Source organism: Canis lupus, chromosome 15 (assembly GCF_011100685.1).
Source record: "Canis lupus familiaris isolate Mischka breed German Shepherd chromosome 15, alternate assembly UU_Cfam_GSD_1.0, whole genome shotgun sequence".
NCBI lineage: Eukaryota > Metazoa > Chordata > Mammalia > Carnivora > Canidae > Canis > Canis lupus.
This window is the reverse complement of record NC_049236.1, coordinates 34,659,374-34,683,714: the sequence shown is the minus strand read 5'-3', so window position 1 is coordinate 34,683,714 and position 24,341 is coordinate 34,659,374. Positions and strand designations below refer to the sequence as shown.

The window sequence follows — 24,341 nt, the reverse complement described above, 5'->3', positions numbered from 1 at the left end:
ATGCTCAGAACAGTAACTATGAAGTTAGTAATGGTTTCGGTATTATTGCAAGTCATAATGGAAATGATTTGCACTATGGTAGAAAAAGGGGGGGGGACAAAAACCCAAGAATTGTTAATTAACTTCACTGTTTCTCCACAAATGCTAGGAGTATTAAAAACAAGATTGCTGAAGTGCAAACATCAGGATTTAATGAACAATGGGATGTAATTGAAGTAACAGAGAATGACTTAATCGGGACAGTGGGTTGTTTAATTATGGGGATAATGAATCTTCTGAAAGGGACAAGCTAAATGGAACAGAAGGAGCCGGGGACGGGTGGGGAGAGCCGCTGTGTCAGAGGCACCGGGGACGGGAACCTCTCTAGAGTGGCTAGGGCTCTGTCCTAGAGGAAGCGGCCTGTTAAACACGATTGTCCCCAAAACGTAACTAGTGGGTGCAGAGAGACCCCCCAGTGCCGGCTGGCGTGAATCGTCAACGGGCCATCGTGGAGACATGAAGATTTCTATAGGCGTGTAATTGTACTTTTTCTAAGAATTTCTAATAATCTTAAAGACTTTCTCATAGATATGAGAACGAGGGCAATAATATGTTTGTCGGAACACGGTTTCCCAGGGTGCCAAGATGCTATCTCTCAGATACAGCAGATTGGCAGCCTCATTTCCTGGGTTTAAGAGTTCAAAAAACCATTTCTCGCTTAACTTTGATTACAAGTCAACCTTCTCTTGCTAATTCAGCACACTTGCCACGAGTTATTGGGTTTTCTCATCTCCTTTTGAAAGTGAAGCAAATGTCCTTTCTCCCGCGTGGTGCCCGTTGCTAGAGCTGAAATCCTCCCGCCCTCCTCCGCGCTCCCCAAGTTTCAGGCGACCTGCTCTGAAATCATTCTCTCGACACTAGACATGGGGCACAGGAAGGCGGGCCTGAGGTTTCCTCAGCAATGCAACCGAACATGCCTCAGATGTTGCAAAGGGAGAAAAACCACAGAGCAAGGAGGCTTATTCCTCTTCCAGCTGTTACATCTGGATGCCCTGATGTTGGAGGGGGACCGAGTCCTGCGTGTGCAAACCCTCCCCGATGCTGGCCTTGGGAGGGATAATGGGTCAGGGCGGCCTTTTCATTGACCGCCAGCCTCAGTGCCCTGATGGGGAAGGATGATTCCTCGGTCCTGGGGGAAGGGTGGCTGTACGGGGGAGGGGGGGGTGCTCTGCTCACAGCCGAGGGAAGACAGAGAGGCTTCCCTCCCAGGGAGGATGCACTGAACGGAGGATTACTTCTCCGAGCCCATGTGTCAGTAGAATGATTTCATGTATAACAAATTGGCAGGATGTCTTCATGTTCTAGAAAACACCCCACACCTCAGGGAGAATACATCCTAATCTTAGAGGTGTGAAACCTAACTCTCAGGTTGTTGTGCGAGGAGCTGTTTCTGAGCCCTCAGCCACGCAGGAGTTTGGGGCCTTTTTTAAGTGTGTCCCTGTCATGGCACAGGCTTTGTCATTTCAAGTTGCTTATGTGGCTGCTCTTGATTTTTTTTTTCTCTGACTTTTCTTTCCTTGAAAGAATTTACACAAAACACACACACACACACACACACACAATTGAGTTTGTTCAGCACACCTTGGTTTTCAATTACATAAACCACCTCAGGCAAATTTAGAAAATCAAGATCACAAACCACTGGGTATACATGACTGGGGTGAGGGGTTGGTGTGAAAGGAAGAGAGGGAGGAGGGAGGGGGAGAGAAGTTTGTATGTGAAGATGGGAGGGGTACAGTGCTTTTTGTCGGTTTAGTTTCTTTTGCTTATTGCTTTTCGTTTCCTACCCTCTTCTGCTCTTTCGCCGTTCTTTGTTTGTGTTTTTCTTTCTCTTGAGGGAGACAGGAGAGGGGAGGAAGGAGAAGGGAAGGGAGGAGAGAGAGGGAGGAGAGAGGAGAGGGAGTGAAGGGAGGAGGGAGAAAGGGGGAGAGAGTGGGGGTTGGTAGGAAGAAAATTATAATACGATGGTTAAGGCTGGGGGAACTTGCCTGAAAGGAAATGAAAAACCCTGAATTTTTTATATTGACCTTCTGCTAACAGTTTGTCACACAAGCATCACCCTGATCATGTGCCTCCCTCTGGAGCTTCTAACGTAACCACCTACCACGGATCACACAGGTGGGGACAGGTACAATAAAAGGCATTACAAATCATTTTTAAGGCAAGGCCTCTAGAAACCAGTGGCCCACCCCTTTTCCAGTCTCTGTCTACTGGCAAATCTGCATTTGAAAAGGAAGATTTATCTGGATTTCTAAAATCATAATTTCCCATTAGCCTTTTCCCCAGGGGCTATAAAGGTTGGGGGAGGGGGGGACTCCAGGAGTTGACATGAATTCCTTCAACATCAAGAAACATTTTGATGATGCGTTGAGAGTTAACAAATCCCAAACACATGGTCTTAATTGACTGTGAAATAAATAATGTTTCAAAACGAAAGGCGGAAAAAATGTTTCCATATAAAGCATTAAAAAGGATTCAAACCTCAAAAGTTGCTTCAGGCATTTGACTTCTCCTCCCCACTCCCAGTCTGGTCCTCGCCTTCCTGTTGGGGGTCAGGTTTTCATGAAACAAAATTACTGCTGGATTCCTCCAACCTACATACACTCGCAAATATTTCTCTTTGGGGATCTGTGGGGCTTCGATAATGTTTCGAAGTAAAAGCGTAGACCTCTCTGGGGATAAGATGAGGGCCCTGCATTTGTCCTCAAACAATCACAGGGGAAGGAGTCACAGGACCTGATGCAAAATTTGTCCTTTGTTATGCTGGGAGTAGCTGGAGTGTTTAAGAAATGTCTGTTCTGACTTACTCAGAAGGAAGGCATTGGTCTGCCTAGATCTGCATTTCCTTTCAATTTTTTAAAGATTTATTTACTTGAGACACAGAAAAAGAGAAAGCACGCATGAGGGCGTGGGGAGGGGCAGAGGGAGAGACGGAGAATCTCCAGCAGGTTCCATGCACAGCGTAGAGTCTGACACGGGGCTCAATCCCATGGCCCTGAGATCACGACCTGGGCCGAAACCGTGAGCTGGACACTTAACCGACTGAGCCACACTGGCGCTGCCCTGGGATCTGGATTTCTAACAAGTGCCCAAGGAGATGGGAGTTCAATTTAGGAAAATCTTCACAGGTCAAGCCAGGGCCGTCAAGGCTCTCACCCCTGCAGCACCCTGGGAACTGGCGCCGTGAGCACCCTCTCCATTTAACAGGTGAGGAGACTGAGGGGCAGGGAGGTTTGGAAGCTTGCCCCACATCGCACAGTCAGCCAGGGGAGGGGTGGGAGGCAAACGTGCCTGGCTCCCCGCCGTTATACCCACACTTCTCCACGTGTGGGTCCTGGGCCAGCAGCGGGCTCCTCAGAAACCCAGAATCCCGGGCACACCCGACCTACAGAATCAGAAAGTCCAGGGGTGCGGGGGCCCCCGGGCAGGTGCTTCACAAGCTGTCTGGCTGAGTCTGCTCCTCGCCACCTCGGCCACACACAGTTACAGAAACAGAGCGCTGAGAAGTGTTGACTTGCTCCTCAGGCTCCGGCCCTGTGGATGGCAGCTGAGCGTGGTACCGGCCTTGGTGCAGGGAACACCACATCTGGCAGTGACCTGGACCCATTTCGACCAGTTTGATCTCCAGACTGTTCTCCCACCAGAGGACATAACACATATCCTGGCCCCCAGGGCCGTGGCGCCTTCTCCAATGAGATGAACCCTTCCAGAACAGTGCCATCGTTATCACCGCCCAGAGCTAAGCCACAGGAGACTCAGCCCCCTTACTGGGTAACACCAAAACCCTACTGTGCCTTTCCTTCCCCTCCTCCTCCACTAACGGAGTCTCCATGAAGCTAGACATCAAGCCAGACGACAGACAGCGATCTCCTTCCCCAGTCTCTCTGAACAGAAAAGCACAGAAAATGCCTACGTAATTTTGGAGACACTTGCCACACTTGGCCCTCTCTCTACAATTTGTGAATGGGCAAGAGACTGGTCTCTCTTCCTTCGGGGAGGGAAGAGGGTGGAGGTGGAGGTGGGGATGGGGATGAGGTTGGGGTTGGGGTGGGGATGGGGATGGGTGGATGGGAGTTCTCAAATGGGCGAAACCCTCCAGCAGCCCGGCAATCATCTTCCTGTGGTGATTTACAGCGTGCCTCTAAAAATATCTATGAGATCACAGAACATTAAGTGCGTGACACCAAACATTTGTAACTAATCCGCGAAAATAAAGTAAGGGTGTCATGTTGCACGGGGAACACAGTGGAATTTGTCTTGTGTTATCATTCTAAAATAAGACGGCCTCAATTTGGTTGAAATATATCTTCACACATTGTCTTCCAGAGCAGAGCCGTTTGAGAAATTCTGATTGCAATTATAAGTGCTGAATAGGGAGTACTTTGCATTTCCTTTGACGATGCTGAAAGCTATAAGCTATCCTGATATTAAAATCTTTGGAAATTGATGAGTACCCCAGGCGTCATTACAATTCTCTCCCCCCATCCGAGTAATTAAAATCTATTATGTGAACACGTGTTAATATTTTATCAACTACTGTTTTTAATTAACTCATCGTCTGAGGCCTCCCGCAGTAGGCGTGATACTGCTCTAAGTGACCCCCCTCCCCCCATCTAGCTCCCAGCCAGGCCTCGCTCGGGGTCTGGGTGGAAGGCGTCCTCACAAACGCACCACGGTATTGAATTCCGGAACCTGCCACAGCAGCCAGTCTTCGTTCAGGGTGTACAGGGCTTTGCAAGTGATTACATCCACGGGACCCTTGTTTATTTTCTGGTTCAAAGTCGTCACCAGCAAATAGAACGGCTCTCCAACAGTCTCCTTGGAAAAGACACAAAAGCGACAGTGAGCTGTCTGCGGAATCCACCGCGCCTTCCCAAGAGTGAAAGTTTCAGTTTATGGCAGCACGACAGGAGACAGGAGGCAGTGTTTTCCAACAATCCACACGAGACTCCCAAGAAAATACATATTGCTCTCCTCGGGATTGGGCGCAAAGCTCAGGGAATGCCACCTCCTCCCCCGGCCGGACGCCCGCATCTAGGGGGCTGCAGCGACGTGGAGTTCCCAGCGGGCGGTTCCTCTACGTTGAGGCTCCCACAGGGCAGACTGATGCTCAGCAGCTACAGTGTGGATGCGGACCTTTGACTTTGTTTACGTTCCTGCTTAACTGCCTTTGGAGCAACGCAAAAATAAAGGGCATTTAAAAGAAAATACACAATGATTAGCCTTGGTAACCAGAATAAACGTCGGAACGGTCTGTACGGTGGCCAAGGGGATGCTTTTTGGTGTTAAGAGCTTCTGATGAAGGAAGTGGCCTTTAGGTATCACCCCTTGCGGCCCCACCCCCACCGGTGCCACCCTGCACCCCGTGGTGTGCAGGGCCGGGGGTGCCCGGGCAGCCCTGCGCACCTTTGCTGGCGGGGACCCACCAACGTGCTCCAGCTCCCTTCCCTGGCCCAGAGCCAGTTCCGCCGGCCGCCGGCTGGCCCGGCCTGAGGACCCCTGCCCCGAGCCCTTCCTCCCGCCGGGCTTCGGCTCCCAGGGGCGCGGCAGCTGGTGCCCCCGGACTCCCAGCGGCTCAAGCGGGCGGCCGGAGAGCTGGATCCCCCGGCACCACGCGGGCTACACGGCGGTGTCGCCGTCACAGACATTCGCCGAGTAGGCGCAAGAAGAGCGAGGGCCAGACCTGGAATCACAGCAACCGCCCTCCGGTCGAGGAAGGCACCGGAGCCACCAAGGCTTCACGCGAGTTTCCAGGCCCTGCTTTCAAAGGAGAGGGCCCCCCCCCCACACTGTCTGCCCTGCTCGCCCCGAAATAAAACGTAAACCCAGACCTCTCCTAGGCCTCGGCCTCCCACCGCTCACCTGTCCCATCCCCCTCCCGGGCCCAGGGCCTCCTGTGGCCCCTTGGGCGTCCTACACTCCACCGGCTCCCCAGCACTTTTCCCATGACTTTTCCTCATTGAATCCTCTCATCTAATCCTCTGAGGCAAATATCTGACCATTTTGCGTGGGGGTGGGGGTGGGGTGGGTTAGAACACAAGGAACAGACTTTCCCCAAGTCCCGGGGCTGGCCTGTGGGAGTTAGGACTTTTCTCTGCTGACACATCCTTGAGTCTCCTCCTTAGCTTAAGGACAGAGGTGGAATGTTGAGAAATTTCCCAGGCGGGGAGAATGTTGGGACTGCACCTGACATTTAAAATTCTTATGGGAAACTTCCTTTATTTAGTGCTTCACAACCCACAGCTCTCTGGTCTTTGCCTCTGCCCCCCTCGGGGAGCATCCTGACTGCAAACCTAGAACTTCTACTTCTCCTTTTCCCTCCAGCACACATCAGAGACGGGGCTGAGTGTCCCTGTGAGCCCTGCGGGCTGGCCGTGCCACAGAAGCTGCGGTTGGGGGGGCAGGGGGGCAGCTACAGCCTCACGGGCTCCGTACGCGGGAGTGCCCCAGAACTCTCCAGAGCGCAGCTGGACTGTGAGAAGCAATACCTCGTCTCACGTTGTTATCCGTGCCCATGGTTCTAACCCTGGGTAATCATGCCCAGGATTCCTGGGGGTTCTCGAGAAAAACACTCAGATGCCTGGGCCCTAACTTTAGACCTATGGACCCCAAATGTCTGCAGCTGAGGCCTGGGCTTCTGTGGTTTGAACACCTTCCCAGGGGATTCTGCTATGTGGCTGCCTGAGAAAACCACAAGGTTTCTTTGTCCCCAGTGAACACAAGTCCTTAGTCAGTCAACCTGTGGGGAGCCTGGGTGTGTTACCAGACCAGGGAATGCACAGCTCCTGGGGGGCTGGCCAAGGTGCAAGCGCACCTCCTTCCTGAGCCATGCCCACCCTCCCTCCCTCTCCTGAGGTGGGAACTTAGCTCAGCCCTTCACCTTCCTTTCTTGCGTGAGGCCAGACTCGGGCCCTGGCTGAGCCAGAGGCTTTCATGCCCGGGATCTCGTTCCATCCCCAAATCCTCCCTAAGCCTCTGAGAAGGTACCCACCTCACCGGGGAGGTGGCAGCTAAGAGCTCTCAAACCCTGGTGCCATCACCAGGGGGGAATGTCATGTCTGTTCCACGTGCTCCAATTCCCCCCCTCTGCAAAATGGCCATAAAGGTCCTTATCACACAGCATTAAATGAGAGGATTCAATAAGGAAAAATAAGCAAAACTCTTAGCATGTCTGGCACACTCAACAAATGGCAAATGTTATCATTACATCACTCACCGAGCCCTGGAGCTCAGAGGAGGAAGCTACATGGGGTCACAGAGCTGGTGGCATCCAGGCAAATGTCTATGGAGCAGGACAGAAGGACCAAGGCTGTCCGAGTCCTACATCCACCTCAGGCACCACGTGTGAAAAGTCAGGCCCTCTCTGCACCAGTGGGGATTTTTCCAGTGAAAATGAAAGCATCGCTGACCAGCTCAATGTCACTTCCTCCTGGGAGGCACACCACCCCTCACTATCTCAAATGCCCAAGATACTCTTGAGTCAGCACTGCAACCTCTCAACCCAGAATCCTCCGCTCAAGGGAGCCGTTTGGGGTGAGAGCCCAGATGTTTGGAACATCTCACCCATTTAACGCCCAAGAGCAGCAAAAGCAAGGCTCCAACCAGCACTTGAGGGCTCAGATCACAAAATCCCAGAAGGAAGAGCAGGAAAGAAATTTAAAACCAGTGACTAGGCCAGATGAAAAGCGCCATTTCCGGAGACACGCAGAGAACTGGGGCCAGTGAACTGGGGCTGAGATGAATTAGAGCCTCAACCTGTTGCTTCTAACCAAGGTTCCTAGCCCAAGGCTCTTCCTGTTACCCCAGGATTCTGGAACGCAAGAATTTGTCTTGTTACCCAAGAGGAGCTTGGGAAGCATGGAGTATGGGGTCCTCCTGCCAGGGCTTCTGCTTCAGTGACAGGTGGTGCGGTCGGAGTCTGCTTTCTAAGACTAAGACCCAGAACTGGGTGTGGGTCCTGCTGCCTCTGTTTAGATGCAGTTGTGGCTGAAGCTAGGATGGTGGGAAGCGAAAATATCTGCCCCAGAAATAACTGCTAACACCTCCCCACTCCCCACAAAGCATATGATGATTTATACCAAGTAAACAGAAAAGAAGGCAGATTTCATTAATCTTAATAAATGGGGAGTGCCTTGGGAGAGGAAGGCATTGGTAAAAAAAAAAAATGTTGTGCATCTACTTGTAAGATTGCATTAAACATTAAACTAAGCACAGTCTATTTAAAGTGCTGCTTTTGGATCTAAACTTAAGTAGCACTGTTAAAACCTGTGGCATAGCAGTGTATCTTATTCAAAGTTTAATTAGATTTTGGAACTAGCTACAAATACGCAATTATGCAGTTTTGCTGGAATCTGGAGGGCTGGTGAAATTAAAGAAGGATAAGAACCTTCTGTACCAGGGCCTCAGATGGGCTGAACGAAGATCAGGTTTAACAGAACACTCTTCTTGTCCTATTAATATTTTATGACACTAACGGCCAACATTTATGGAGTGCTTACTTGGTGCTAAGCCACTGCATACATTTTCTCATCTAGACTTCAGAACAGCCCTAAAATCTCCTTTAGTGCTACAGGTTATAAACCCAAGGCTCAGATGGGGCCGGGAGCCTCCTCTAGTGCATGATGGGGTCCAGATGTAGACCAGGCGGTGGGCTCCAGGCCCCGCTCTCTGACCCGCTGGAATCTGCGCCAGGTTGGCATTCAAAGTGATTTTAAGATTCAGTCAGGCTCCAACCATATTTATACTATACCTCCAACAAAGCAAACGCAAGGGCTGAGCAGCTCTTTGGGGCCTCGCTAAACAAATGGAATAATGTAGAACAACTGTCAGAATGGAGTGTAATCAGCTTCCAGTATTAGTAGGTGAATGGGTATCTCCAAGAGGCTTCAGAGGCCCCGCAAGCAGTGCCTTCTCTTCAATATTTGAAATACTCCCTCCACTTGGTACGGCTTATTAACAGACCAGGGGGGCTCTGGTTGTCAATTAACAATGTGAAGTTGGGCTCAAAAGTCAATGGTATAAAATTTCAGTTATGCAAGGTAAGTTCTAGAAACCTATTGCACAATGTTGTGCCTACAGGTAAGAATGCTGTCTTGCATGCTTAAGTAACTCTGGTAAGAGGGTAGCTCTTGTGTTAATCGTTTTTACCACAATACGATTTTTAAAAGAGAAAAAAGTCTAAATGACTTGCTGAGGCCCGTTATGGTAAGAGCAATTTTATTTTCCCCTCCATGTGCTCCTAGGAGGGACCACGTCTAAAGAGGTTAAAGGCTGACACCATGGAGTGCTTACGACTTATCCTGGCAAAGACGTAAGCATCTGCTAAAAATCACCACCTATTGTCTTACCTCTGACACTGCCAAGGGATGTGACACTTACCCGCAGAAAGCCAGAAAGGCAGACTGACATCCAGTTGGTGAGGAGTTTTTCGACCACAGACTCTGTGCGTCTGAGCATGAGTTTAGGCTGCATGTTACTGGACTGTTCCATCAGGTCCCTGGTCAGCACCTCCAGGATGCTGGTCAGGTAGACCAGCTTGGTTTGCAGTGCAATGGTCAAGAAGGAGGCAAACAGACACCTGTTTAAAAATAGAGCCCTGGTTACACTACTCAAGACATTGAAACAATCTAACTGTCCATCAGCAGATGAATGGATAAGGAAAATGTGGTATATGTGCACATGTGTGTGTGCATGCACATTTGCACATGCACACACACACACACACACACACACACCAGAATACTGTTCAGCCATACAAGAGAAAGAAATCTTGCCATTTGTGACAACATGGATGGACCTTGAGGGCAGGACGCTAAGCAAAAAAGCCAAAAAAAGACAAATACTGTATGGCCTCACTTATATGTGGATTCTAAAAGACAGGAAAGCAATCAAGCTCATGGAGAAAGAGATCAGATTTGTGGTCACCAGAGGTGGGGGGTGGGGGGGGCATTGGAGAAAGGTGAACAGAATATATAAACTTCCAGTGATAAGCTAAGTACATGCTAGGGATGTAATTAATGTACAACATGGTGACTTACAGTTAACACTGCTGTGTAATTTGGAAGTTCTAAGAAAGTGAACCCTAAAAGTTCATTTTTTTTCCTTCTTTTTGTATCTGTATGAGATGACAGATGCTAACTCAACTCATTGTAGTCATCATTTTGCAGTTCACGTAAGACGGTTCATTATGCTGTACACCTTAAACTTATACAGTGCTGTGTGCCAACTCCATCTCAAGAATACAGAGAGAGGATGGGACGCCTGGGTGGCTCAGTGGTTGAGCGTCTGCCTTTGGCTCAGGGCGTGATCCCTGGGTTCCGGAATTGATTCCTGCATCGGGCTCCTCATGGGGAGCCTGCTTCTCCCCCTGCCTGTGTCTCTGCCTCTCTGTCTTTCATGAATAAACAAATAAAACCTTAAAAAAAAATAAGAAAAAAGAAAACAGAGAAAGAGAAAAAAAAAAAAGAAGAAGAAGATCTACAGATGACAAAGCAGCACATAAAAAGGAGCCTTGGTTAATGAGGTTAACTACCAGCTGTGGCTAGGCTGGATGCGATGGTAGTTTCCACGGAAGCTAAGGGGCAATGGGCGCTGTCCTGTGGGTACTTGGTTTTTTGGTCGTTTCTTTTTAATGCCTTCAGTCAACCACCCTTGTCCTTGATCCATGAAAACCATGCACTGACATGACCCCAGGACACTGTCTGTGTTTTCAGTTCTTAACTTTAAACTAGAGTGGTAAACAAGAAGTGAATGTTTTTCCCAAATTTTTAGAGGTGTTTTAAAAATAGAAAATAGCACTTCTGCTTTTTTGATTCAGGATTCATGTTTTGTTTCTTGGTGTTGGGGTTTTTTAGGGTTTTTTTGTGGGGGAGGAGTGTATGTGAGTATGCATTGGGGTTGCGTGATCTGAAATGGAGCTATTGTGACTTCATGATCCTCTCGATCAGATAGCCTCTGGATAAATCCACGTTTTCAAACGATGTGGATACCAAGTTCAGGTTGTGGTTTGGAAATAAAAATAAATTGACTAATACCTGTCCTTCACTGAAAAGTTCTTCTGCTTTTCAAGGGTGTGGATGACAGTAACAAGGAAACTTTTATTACAAATCAGGGCATCCAAAGCTGTGAGACTTTCATTCTTGTCAGTGGCATCTCTGTTCTGGAAAAAATAAATGAATATAATATAAAATATAATATAATATAATATAATATAATATATATAATATAATATAGTATAATATTAGAAACTTAAAATTAGAAGGTAGATCCACAATGGGTTTTCCAAGACAATGAATTATTTAATACTGAATCCATGATTCCAAAAAGCTCACAAAAATTCAATAATGGAGATGATGATGAGGAGGAGGACACTATGAAAGTCAGGCAGTCATGGACTAAAAATGAAAACTTAGAGACTTACATGCATATCTTCGGTGAAGATGTGTGTGAAGCCACCTGACTGAGAGGAAGGAGACACTTTCATTATTCATAACATCCAAAGGAAATGAATAGAGTATTTTTGTTACAATACCCAAGTCCGTTTTAATAAAGTAGAGACACTGTTTGCTAATCTGAAGAGCCCCTGGGCTTCTGTTCATTTTACATCCTCTAATACATAATAAATAATTATTCAGCTCTCAAGAAGCACTGGTGAATTCTGAAAGCCTCTAAGATGAATCATTATCTTTGCATCAGTCCCGTTTTTGGTAGAGGAAGGCATCTCACACTTTCAAAGAACGGACTCAAAAGTGAAAGAAGCAGTGAAGATGATTATGCAAGTGGGTAGACCACTCCTCAAGCAGTTAGCCTTCTAGGGTAAATACTGAGGTGTCTCCATAACTTTTTATAGGTCTTAGCTTATAGGTCGTAGCATCCACTCACTCCAGAGACAATGAAGAGGGGGTGAGCAAAGTGGTTAAAAAAGAAAAAAAAAAAAAAAGGTAGAATCTGGGACCAAATTACTTGGATTTTCAGTTCCACTTTTATCTTTGGACAAGTCATGTAATCCCTCTGTGCCTGACTTTGCTCATCTGCAAAATGGGGACACTACTGAGTCCTGCCTACTAGGTTTGGTGTGAAAAAAAAAAAAAACAAAGAGTGCACCGTAAGATCCGTGTCAACTACGTTTATTGCTTTTATCAGTAATTTATGGCAAACAAGATCACAGTGCTATTGTCCTGCTGGTTTCTACAACTATTTTTATCTGCTATCCTATGTTGCTCCTGGATATGAACTTTTCCATTTGACTTTCCTTTTTTTCATGTATCATAAGTCTTCTTGGAATTAAAGGATTAAATTTTAAAAGCATGCTGAATAATGCTTTAAATGAGTCAACAGAATGAAAATACAAACTTGAACATTCAGGTTTTCCTCTTCCTCTTTTTTGGGGGTAATATTTGAAACTTTAGGCTATTTTTATACCTCATTAAAGTAAATTTCTTCTGCAGAGAATTTTTTGCTTTATAGTTTCAAATTTGTTAGCCTAAGCAGAAGACCTCAAACTATTTTGGTCATACTCTCCCTTAGTAATATACAGAAAAATCACATCCTGGGTTTCCATTTTCTAGCTCATAACATTTTTCTGCTGAACCAACTTTCTTTTTTTTTTAACCAACTTTCTATGGACAGTTTAAACAGATGGATTCCTGACCCCAAATAAGGAAATGCTATGATGGCTCCCCATATTCTAAGGCTCCTTTCCCCTTTCATTTAAATTTCTCTCTTCTAGAAGGTAGGATGCACTGCTCACCCTCATTTCTTCTGTTTTCAGCAAAACAAAGCAGCTGCTACCATGAAAAGGAAGGCTTTGGAAAGCCAAAAGCCAACCAGCAGGGCACAGAGCCAGGAAGTGGCATTACCTTGGCCATTGTGAACTGACAATTTCCTCTGGTTCTGCAGACTGCTGTCTGGGAGGTGGTGACCACTCAAGTTCTCAATCTACCACCCAACCTCCAGGCCAAGAGGATGTGGCCCCTGATCCATCCGTAAAGGGCCTAATTGACACAAGGACGTATCTGCAGCCTAGAATATGTTTCAACTAGTGCTGTCATCATGGAATATGCTCCTCCGTCCTCTATATCTTCTAGTATAAATTTGATTTTCACTGAGGTCTTGATAGGGTTCTGATCATTATGCTTATTTTTCTCGGTCCTCTCCCTTTAATGATTCCTCCTGGCTTTGGTTTTCCAGGTTTTCCCAGTCACTGTTTGAGATCATATATAAGCCTGAGTTTTTTAGGGTTTGGTTGTTTTTTTTTTTTTTTTTTTTTAAGATTTTATTTATTTATTCATGAGAGACACACAGAGAGAGGGGCAGAGACACAGGCAGAGGGAGAAGCAGGCTTCCTGTGGGGAGCCCGATGAGGCACTCGATCCCAAGTACCCGGGATCACGCCCTGAGCCAAAGGCAGATGCTCAACTGCTGAGCCACCCAGCCATCCCTAAGCTTGAGTTAAATCAGTTTGGCTCCTTGCAACTACAGTTGACCCTTGAACAATGCAGGGGTTACGGACAGTCAAATCTCTGCACCCTCTGCAGACGGTCACCCTCTGACCCTCTGCACAGTCAAAAATCTGCATGTAACTTTTCTCCAAAGCATAACTACAAATATATTGCCTACTGCTCACCTGAGGCCTTACCCATGAACACATATTCTGTATGTTTTCTGTATCATATCCTGTATTCTTACAATAAAGTAAGCTAGAGAAAAGAAGATGTTATTAAGAAAATCACAGGGGACGGAACATACATTTACAGGACTGTCCTGTTTTACTGAAAAAAAATCTGTGTATAAATGGACTCATACAGTTCAAACTCATGTTGTCCAAGGGTCAACTGTAACTCTCTTCTAAAATAATAAGCATTTTTTCTGGGATTTTTTTCCCCTTCAAAACACTCAACTTGCAATACTGTCTTTTGCATTCATCCCTTATCTTGCTCTTGATTACTGACTTTAGAAGATAGGACAATGTCTTTTTTTTTTTTTTTTTTGATAGGACAATTTCTTTTGCAGACCACAGATTACTCTCCTCAGCACTCAAGGGCAATCATTAACTGTAAAAGCCTACACAATCCTCATGTTGATGGTAGAAATCTCTGTTGTTTTATTGCTATTAAATTCTTAATGGGGATCTCAAATAGCTGGGAAATAGGACTCCTGATGTCCTGCATAGTCATCCTGATTCAGGGAACTGACCTCCCTCCCTAGGTGTTGTTCTGCCGTAGAAATGGATGGATGAGGTGGCAAATACAAGTCTTTGTGCCTGGTACTCTTGGAGGAGAAGTTTTAAAAAAGTATATTGTACAACCACAAAAAAACCTGAAATCTCACTTATAGCCTTCTTGATTTACAACCATAAGGCTTGCACCAAGAAAAAAAAAATATGGTGGGTGTTTTATGGAGGTATCTCAACCTCCGGACACAGCATCACATATCATGGTGTCTGCTTCTAGAATGATAGAGAAACTGGAAATTGCTTACTGCATGTGTCTGAGTTTCTGAACTCTGGGCTTCTGGCCCAATGTAGCCGAGAAGCTTCTGGTAAAGTGATAGAAGCTCTATTTTTTGGCCTGGCTTTGCTTAGAAGTCTAGATTTAAATATGATCATCTGTGTTGATGTTCCAGAGGTTGGGCCCCACTGTGGTCACTAGTTTTGGACAAAAAAAAAAAAAGAGCAGCATGGTGAAGCAGAGGCATCAGGATGTGGAGGTGACGACAGGTGGATGGGTGTACTTGGGAGTGTCAGGGAGGAAGGGGGAGTGAGTGGGGGAGAAGATGAGGCGTTACAACAGAGACCGGAAACCCAAAGGGTTAAAGTAGACTACTCCTTGGAGTCCTAGAATGGATTAATCAATCATTTTGTGCAGCTTTTTTTTTTTACTAAATGGGTATGATATGGACTGATCAGCAGAAGAATAACTGCTGGAGAGAACCATAAAAACTTGACATTGCTAAAAATGCCTGCTATCAACTCAAATTCTACACATGTGTCTTTCCCTCTCTCTCATCCCATAGTACTTTTCATTTCCAATTGAGGAGTAATAGTGAATAATCTAGTAGCTGCAATGGAAGTCATGCAGATAAACACAACAAATTGGCCAGCCCACAATTTATTGATTTTTAAATAAACCAGCTTGCTTCCCAGCTACAATTCAGCTCTAAACAAGTAGTAAAATAAAACAAAAGGCATCATTCTGAACTTCTGTCCCTCCTAGGTTTTTGTTACTGGACAAAGAATAATTGCCAGTGACCCATCACAGCGTTATACCCTGATGAATCCAATTAATAATTACCCTCCTCCCTGCTCAGCTCAAATTTAAATGAGTATTTCCTACCAAGCACATCATCTACGGCTGCCTTGGAAGCCAACACCCGTTTTGAGGATAGCAACAAGCACCTTCATTATTATTCAAGACTCAACCTTAGGAATATGATCAATGATCTTTTACCTCGGGGAAGAAAGTTCTCAGAGCAAAATGTTTGTAGTCAAGGAAGGGAACAGTTCCAAAACTATCAACCACATCCAATTTATCCATCTGCAGCTCGGCAAAGCCTGCAAAACAGAATCCCAAGAGCAATATTTTAACTCAACAAACAATGGATAAGATCTTCTGCTGTTTTGTCTAACACGGAGTATGACCTTGGTTTTCATTAAAGAAGAAACAATGGATAATTACTTGGTTGGCTGCAGAGCAGAGCTGAAATAAACACAGAGCCAGGCCTAGACCCCACCGCTCAGATGTCTTCTGTTATACGAACAGTTCTCATTACTGCGGCCAGCTCCATTTAAGGCGGGGGGGAGGGGAGCAGAGGAGACCATAAAGAAGGCTTGTTTTTCAACACATAAAATTTTGGAGCCTACCATCGCGTATCTCTTTCCGGAGCTCGCTCTCCAGGAGCTCCAGCTGTTGGCTCTGTTTGCGGCTCAGCTCCTTTGATTTGTGCCTGGTTACCCCCACGGCCGCTGAGGAGACAGAGATCCGGCATCAGATTGACATGTTAACTTCAAAAACAAAAAAGGAAAACGAAGCCAATCTTGACATTTCTTTTACAGAGAGAGAGAGAGAGAGAGAGAGATGGGGGGGGTGGGGGAGAGAAGAAAAAAGAAAAGAAAAGAAAAGAAAAGAAAAGAAAAGAAAAGAAAAGAAAGAAAGAAAGAAAGAAAGAAAGAAAGAAAGAAAGAAAGAAAGAAAGAAAGAAAGAAAGAAAGAAAGAAAGAAAGAAAGAAAGAAACAGCCTTTAAGAGGTGGAATTTATCAGAGGAAACATTCCCAGTGAGGGATCATTCAGAAGAGGAAGATGCCCAAGTGCAGCAGGAAAACAAAAATCCACCCACCTTAAAAGCAAAAACTAAATCAAATAACCTCCACTTGTAACCAAAGATCCCAGCTGGCTGAAAAGTAATGAAATAAGCCCCATCTCCCTACAGCCACAGGCCACTGATATTGTTCCATTCTTTTTTTATTGTTCTAAACATCCCAGGAGAAATAAAGTCAAGCCGCAATTGCAGAAGGAAACCACAGATCCACGGCCAGCAACGCAAGCCAGACTTGTGTAGATCGAGTTGGGCAATGCAGGGAGCGATCCACCCTGAGCCCTGGGATCTGGGACATTGCTTCTCTCTTCTAACTGTGCTGTCAAGACAGTGCACTGAACGGGGTTGGTATCCGGTTACCATCCCTGCTCTGCCAATTACTCGCTGTGTGATGTCCAGTGAGCTCCTTAGCTTCTCTGTGCCTGGCTGCCTTGTCTGTCAAAGTGCCCACCTCACTGTGATTGCAAGAAGAGGGGGCTGCAAGAAGTAAGCCACAGGAAGCATTCAGAAGTTGTGTTGTTTTTTTTTAAAGAATACTCAACAATTGTCAACTGCATTATTATCTGGAAAAGCCTCCCTCCCTTAACAGAACCTGTGTGCTAAAAGGACCCACTACCAATAGATATGAATGATCCTGGAGGAAACAAAACCCAATACAGTTCTTCACGGGACCACTTCACAAAGTCAACAGTCTTAACCATAATATGCACTGTGCATCTTCAAAAAGGATGGGGCACACAGTGATTTCCACATTTTTGTGACCACAGAACCCCTTTTTCCAGGAGCGTGACTTTGGGTTATTTGCACTTCAGGCTGCACTGGCTCATTGCAAGCAAGGGTTGCTGGGCAGCCACGTCTATCGAGCCATGGAGTTTTTTATGGCTGACATTTCCAGGGGAAGCCATGGTAGGTTTTGTAGGTGGCAAGCCTAGGTCCGGTATGTTTTGTGTTTTCATTCATGATGTGACCGACAGGCTAAAATATTTATACATTCTACACTTGCTCAAGCTGCTGGCGACAGGTGCTGCCCTGCAATCGCGGCAAGAAGGGGATGAGAATTTTAAAGGGCTTTGCAGATACCGATGAAGCCAAAGCCACGTGTCAACCTGAGCCCACTTCACCGTACAGAGCATAAACAATCTCGACGACAAAGTGAGGGGAGGGCAGTGGTGAATCGCACGATGCACAGGAAGAGAGCAGAGGTTTCTAGTAAGCTGCAAAGCGGAGATGACTCCATGGTGAGACTGGTGTCTACAGCTGCTTAACACTAGCGGATTCTCAAAACAGCTCAGCATTTAGAATGTATAAGTAATCTTCTTACTCGAAGCCAGCACCAGCCAGGACTTTATTAAAATAACAAGCCCCATTCTGGATTCCAGATGGAGAACATGAGGAGAAGCCCAAGAAAATACCTGAAATGATCATCAACAGGGCAAAACAGGGCCTCTGCACAATGAATCCACCCCACTGGGCCAGTCAGTCACACACAGAATATCTTTCCCTCACTGGACAGAGAACCAGCCAGGAGAAAGGGCCAGGCCTTCACTCATCCTCTCCAGCGCCAGAAGCTTGTGCAGTTATCAGCAACACAACGAGTGCCCAGTGAACACAAGGTAAATGGATGCAGGGATGGATGAACCAGCTCAGAACCACGTCACATGCTCAATGGCTATAGGGACCAGTACACAGCTGAGTCGCGTGGCCCAGGTGCAGACAGCAGGGAGTGGTAGGCACTGTGGCAAAGCCCCAGGGACCCGCATGGCCCCTCCCCGCCAAGGTGTCACTGCTACTCAGCTCCAGTAAACCCATGCTAGGGAACAGTGGAGATCCAACAATCTAGATCTTTCAGATTTTCAAGAGGTATTTCAAAAAATGTGAATTAATAATTTCTTTTTAATTGAAGTACAGCTGACACAAATGTTACATAGGTGAATCACTTAATTTTAAAATGCTGTCAACCATTTCACCATCTAAAAAAAAATGCTGTGTGGGCCAAATGAAACAGATTGGTGGGACACATTCAGCCAGCAAGCAACCACCCTGGGATCGCCGTGCCTGGATGAGCCTTGGGATATTTTAATAGATGGTACAGATCACACTTCTCAGACATGGTTCTGCCAGGAAAAGCAGAGCTGGGATGGGAGCAGGGGTGTTTGGTGAGGTGAGAAAACAGCAGGAGATGACCAGATCTTGAAAGTCCAAAATGCCAGAGGAATTCTGAAGGGAAAACGTAAATGGGACATTTGTCATCATGATTCACAGCATTGGGGAAGTAACGTGGACTATATTTCTCCAGTACCAAGATGCCATCTTTGTACTGATGAGGCATCCTAAAAAATGTTTGAAAGTCCTCAATGTGTACCTATTTATTCCTTTCCCAAAGTTGTGATTTGGGTTTTCTTCCATTAATACTTAATTGAAGCAAACATCCCCGGCAAGCTGAGAGTCTGCCTGCCTGACAAGAGGCCCCAGGGAATAATTTCTCTGACAAAAATCAAACGGGGCACTTACCAAAGATGACAATAACCAGCAAGACGGGAAGCACAATCAGAAAATACCAAGTGGTAGGAACTGTTTCCTGCTCTACGTAGAGCTCCAAGTTTCCCAATTTAACCTAATGGGAGAGAGTGTCATTAGACTCCATTGAGTTGGGCACCATACTTATGTACACACTTGTTCCTCAACATCTTCCCCAAGATACAAAAAAAAAAAAAAAAAAAGTGACAAGCTAGGTAGGATATATGAATTCCAGTCCTACTTTGGACAGATTGGCTATGTGATCTTGAGCATATCGAGAACATTCACTGTGCCTCAGTTTCCAGTTATGTCAGTTGAGGTGCACTGGTGTATAGACCTGGAAATTTTAGAATGGAGTCCTCTATGCCCTATGGGTTTAACTCCGCCATCCCATTCTTAGCTGCCTCGTCTCTAAAGTGGAATGTGGATAGTGCCTCTTGGCAAGGTTGTCATAAAGACTAGATACACTTCATCATTTGAGTGAGTAGGCTCACAGCAGTCCTGCCCAAGACTCCCCAGTGGCTTCCCAGAGCTCAAAGCCAAGCCCTTGTGGACCAAGCCAAGCAATGGTCCACAAGTTCCTAATGATCTGTTCCCTCTCACTGCTCCCTCCACGAACTCTCCAGCCTCCTTGAATATGTCCCCTTGCACCCTCTGCTCCAGCCACACTGGTCTTCTAGTGGTCCCTCCAACGCACCAGGCAGGCTCCTGACTCAAGACCTTTGCAACCTGCAGTTCCCTCTATTTAGAACTCTCTACCTCAGAGAGCCCCCGGTTCATTCCCTCTCTTCCTTGGGGTCCGTACTCAAAAGTCCTTTTTTACAGAGAGACCTTCCCTGCCTACCACCATCCAACTTGCAGTGCTGCCTGCCCTCTGCTTCATTTTTCTCTGTGGTGAGTACCACCCCCTAACACATTTCTAATTTGCTTTCTTCATCCCCACAAAGGCAGAAACTGGGGTCTGTTTTCTTCTCCACTCTGTTCCCATCACAGAATAAGCACTCAGGGACCATTTCACTAATAAAGATGGCTAGAGTTTCCCCCCCCAACCAACGTGACCGGTGGGAGTGCTTGTGAGTTCAGTGGTCATTACTGATTTGATGATAATTAGTACCCTCTTTACTGTACAGATGGACAATGGGAGGCTCAGCAAAGCCAAGTGACTTACCTAAGGCCCCGCAGCTATTAGCTCAAGCAGCTGGGACATGACCATGGTTTTTTTTTTTTTTTTTTGGTCTTCCAGTCTGATATTCTTTCTTCTTGACCTTTATTCAATATTTATGACTACAGATCATAAAACATTTTTTTGGGGGGTATAGACTGTGGAGAGCCTCATATGGCATGAACACCATAAAGAAAGACTTCTAATATGTTTCCTTTCCCAAGGGTCTCACATCTTTATTGTGGGACATAAATATATCTGTGATGGGACCCTCCAACGTGTCGGGAAAAGATGAATTGTGGCAAGTAGGACTCCATGATGGAGGGAGCAGCCCTCGACCCATAGATTATCTGGTCTTCATTCGAATCTACTGCTACTGAGTGTGCTGGGTTTCTGCTAAGACATGTCACCTCCACAGTTGGGAGAAGAATGACAGCTCGTTCGTCAGTGGTCTGGAGATTCTGCTTGCAGATGCTACAGTCTAAATGTATGTCTAGAACAAAAGCTATCAAGACTCATTAGTATTGGAGACAATGGCATGTTCAATGCTTTGACATTCGAATAGGCACATGGACGGAGGCTGCCAGCTATTTTGGAGGAATTATGCTTGTGCTTGCAATAGCAGCTTTGTTTATCTGCTATTTAAGGTGAAGATCTAAAGATCCATGACAGATGCCACTCTGGCTTTGGAGTAGCTTGAGGAAGTGACCCCAAATAAGGTAAAACCAACAGGTGGGCCTGTCAGGTGACTTACACGAACTTTCTTGGAAGAGGTGTCAATGCTGTTTGCATTAGTGATGCCTTTAATTTTGCAAAGGATGATGGTGAGATCTTGATTTCTAGTGATGTTTTCAAAACTGCAATTTAATTGCTCATTTTCCCCATGGAAGAGGGTGATTTCAATGTCTGTCTTGGAGATGTTGAACTCATCGTTTTCTTTCTACGAAGAATGAAGAGGAGATGGAGGAATCAGGGCACATGGGGGAACCCACAGACCCCAGCACACCTTGCCCGGCAAGGCGGGATCGGGGCGCTGGGGCAGGACACGTCCCAGCGGAAGTAAGGGAGAAACGTACTTGGATTTTCACTTCCAATTCTGTGTCCCCCTCGGGTTCGACCCGACACCCTGTGAACCTGGGGTCCTCCAGATACTGCAAGCTTCCGCACTCCAAGTAGGTCTCCTGGACTCTGAGCTTCACAGTGACGTTTGTACGTGCTTTCAAGCTCTTTAAACTGGGAGCTAGAAACCTGCAGGAAGTCGCCATACAATATTCAGAGACCTGGGGGAGGAGAAAAGAGCATTTTTAACAACTTCATCAGCCAGTCCCAGTCCTGCGACTGAAGAGCGAGGCGACAACTGAACTCTGTGCTTCCAACTTGTCATCTGAGAATTCGGGGTAGTGATGTCACCTCCCCTTACAGGGCGGAATTAACCTGAAATCAAACTCAATGAGCCAAGGGCTCATTAAATGAAATGGGGGCTAAATTAAATGAGATTACATGTGCAGAAAAGCTTAGAACAGTGCCTGGCACATAGTAAGCACTCAGCGAACGCTAGCTGGTATCACTGCAAACACCGCCAGCTATCAAGAGCAGCCCGCGCTCATGCAAGGCAGACAGGGTGCACAGAGAGAAGCAGCCTAGGGGAAGAGGAGGACTTGGCACCAGCAACTTTACAGGGCCTGTGTGTCCTGCGAGGCCTCAGGGTAGGTTGGGGTACGTGGGCAAGGAGGGGACCATCCCCTAGGGAGGCTGCAGGGACCCACACACTGCTGGCCGCATCCCTCCTGCAGTGCTTAGCACAAGTCACTGACCACAAGTGAGGAAACAGTTTTGCGGGCCTGACCTGAAATCAGGGTAACAAAAGCAAAAGGGACAATGTGGCCCCCATGCAAATGCAGAGCATGAAGGCTGGGAAGAGTACAGAAAGAGTGACCTGCTTTATAGGTTTATTATTATTATTTTTTAAAGATTTTATTTATTTATTTATTTATTTATTTATTTATTTATTTATTTATTTATTTATTTATTTGAGACACAGAGAGGCAGAGACATAGGCAGAGGGAGAAGCAGGCTCCCCACAGGAAGCCCGATGCAAGACTCGATCCCAGGACCCCGGGATCACACCCCGAGCCAAAGGCAGATGCTCAACTGCTGAGCCACCCAGGTGTCCCTTTACAGGTTTATTTATAAAAAACATAAATACTGTCATCTTTAGAGGTACAGAGAAATGGGGCAAAGAAAGCTGCTGGAAAAGAGGAAGTTGACAAAGGTCCTAAGGAAGAGCAATAAGGGGTAGCTGACTGACTCAGTCTGTGGACCATGTGACTCCTGATCACAGGGCTGAGAGTTTGAGCCCCATGTTGGGTATGGATTGCTTAAAGAGAAAAATCTCAAAAAAAAAAAAAGAAGAGCAATACAAATCGTGGAAAGAAATTTGTCAGGTAGGGAGTTTACCTGTTCTTTTAGTTTCTAATATCAGACTTGAAAAGAAAGGGTGGCGGGAGGTGCCTTGGTGGTTCAGCTAGTTGAGCATCTGACTCTTGATTTCAGCTGGGGTCATGGTCCTGGGGTTGTGGGATCGAGCCCTGTGCGGGGCTCCACACTCAGTATGGAGTCTGATTGGGGTGCTCTCCCTCTCCCTCTGCCCAGGACCCCTGTGTGTGTGTGTGTGTGTGTGTGTGTGTGTGTGTGTGCGCACGCACGCGCGCGCGGGCTTTCTTCCCACCCCCGCCCTCTCAAATATATCTTAAAAAAAAAAGAAAAAAGAGAGGGTAGGATGAGGCCATAGGTGGGAAGATCTGACACAAACAAAATCTACTTCCTTCTTAACAAACCTTCCCCAGCCCTGGATCTCTCGTTCTCATTTCTGGTGAGGTGAAGAACCAAACAAACCTCCCTGTCCTCACATTGCAGAGATGTGGCCTGGAATCAGACACAAGGTAAGGTGTAGAACTGGCTCTGGGTGCGGCAGGAGGCAGATGTGTGTGTGACAAGGCTGTAAGGATGACTCAGGAAGGCCGCCTGGACCTAGGCCCCGAGCCCACACCGGTCCCGAGCATGGTGAATGGGGAGAGCGTTCGTGAAGCATTTAGAAGTGCATTCAGGAGGCCCCAACCTGCATCGGAAATCCATCATTTTGTGTGATGAGGCCCTTCTTGGATTCCTACCAGTGTTAACAGGGTGCTGGAGGCCAGAACCCTGTGTGGGGAAGTGCAAGGTAAGAGGAGGCCAGGTCCGAAGGAAAGGGCAAAAGGATGTGACAAGATTTCTGGGATGTGGGCAGGGCACTGGGCCTCTGACCCACAGCTCTGTTGGCACAATGGCAACACCACCACCAGCCTGCACAAGACCGCTCTTCTTGTTGGCATCTCCCCTTCACCCCTCACAGGGCATCTTCGCGTGTACTCCTAAACATCGGCTCCTTACAGTGCCTCCCTACAAAGCCCACCCGGAGAAAACGGCAGGCCTGCCATACCCAGCTCACTCCTCTCTCCTCCGTGCCATGATTGGAAACGCTCCACCACAAAGAGAGAGTCTTATTATCTCCATGATAGCCCAGATGGTGGATATCACCCAACAGGTAGACGCTTGTAACATCACAAAGGCACAGAAATAAAAGATATTCCCCAAGAGATGTTAGTGTGATGAAAACAAAATCATCCTTGAAAATTACTATTATTACAAGGTAGCTGAAGACTTACATTTATGTTTCCTTTTAACTCGTGTGAAATGATTAAGTTGTCAATTACGTCAAAATTTCTGCCTATGATGGTTATATTTTGACCACCACTGCAAAGAAAAAAAAATTAACAATAGGAGTTTCATAGTAAAGATACAGGCATTTTTCATCTATGAACAAAGCTATCACTTTATCCACACTTAATATGAAACTCAGTTACGTTAGAGAGCCAAGTAATACATTTTAACTTAAAAGGCGGGATCCCTGGGTGGCGCAGCGATTTAGTGCCTGCCTTTGGCCCAGGGCGCGATCCTGGAGACCCGGGATCGAATCCCACGTCAGGCTCCCAGTGCATGGAGCCTGCTTCTCCCTCTGCCTCTCTCTCTCCCTCTCTCTCTCTCACTGTGTGCCTATCATAAATAAATTAAAAAAAAAAAAAAAAAAAAGGCAGGACAGTTCTACAAGTTTTTTAACGATACCGGCCACAAAATGTATAGTTTTTAAGATACATAAATATAAAAATTCGGGTCAGATCCTGTTTTAATTCTAGGAAAATGCCCAAATTCTTTCACAGAATTTTGAGTTTTGTTGTGTCATGTTGCCACATATAATCAGATCATCAGCTATAC

The 24,341-nt window shown here is 46.4% G+C and overlaps 1 protein-coding gene across 1 annotated transcript in view; it reads right to left on the bottom strand.

Moving 5' to 3' along the window:
• Positions 1 to 24,341, bottom strand: part of PLXNC1 (plexin C1) — a gene marked incomplete at its 5' end in the record, with an annotated part of 137,172 nt that overhangs the window by 28,717 nt on the left and 84,114 nt on the right. Inside the window, 10 exons of the mRNA XM_038558657.1 lie at positions 4,711 to 4,857; positions 9,418 to 9,616; positions 11,073 to 11,197; positions 11,459 to 11,497; positions 15,486 to 15,589; positions 15,899 to 16,000; positions 18,863 to 18,965; positions 20,785 to 20,970; positions 21,107 to 21,310; positions 23,735 to 23,822. Coding sequence (XP_038414585.1) covers positions 4,711 to 4,857; positions 9,418 to 9,616; positions 11,073 to 11,197; positions 11,459 to 11,497; positions 15,486 to 15,589; positions 15,899 to 16,000; positions 18,863 to 18,965; positions 20,785 to 20,970; positions 21,107 to 21,310; positions 23,735 to 23,822 — 1,297 coding nt within the window. The remainder of the gene's footprint in view (positions 1 to 4,710; positions 4,858 to 9,417; positions 9,617 to 11,072; positions 11,198 to 11,458; positions 11,498 to 15,485; positions 15,590 to 15,898; positions 16,001 to 18,862; positions 18,966 to 20,784; positions 20,971 to 21,106; positions 21,311 to 23,734; positions 23,823 to 24,341) is intronic.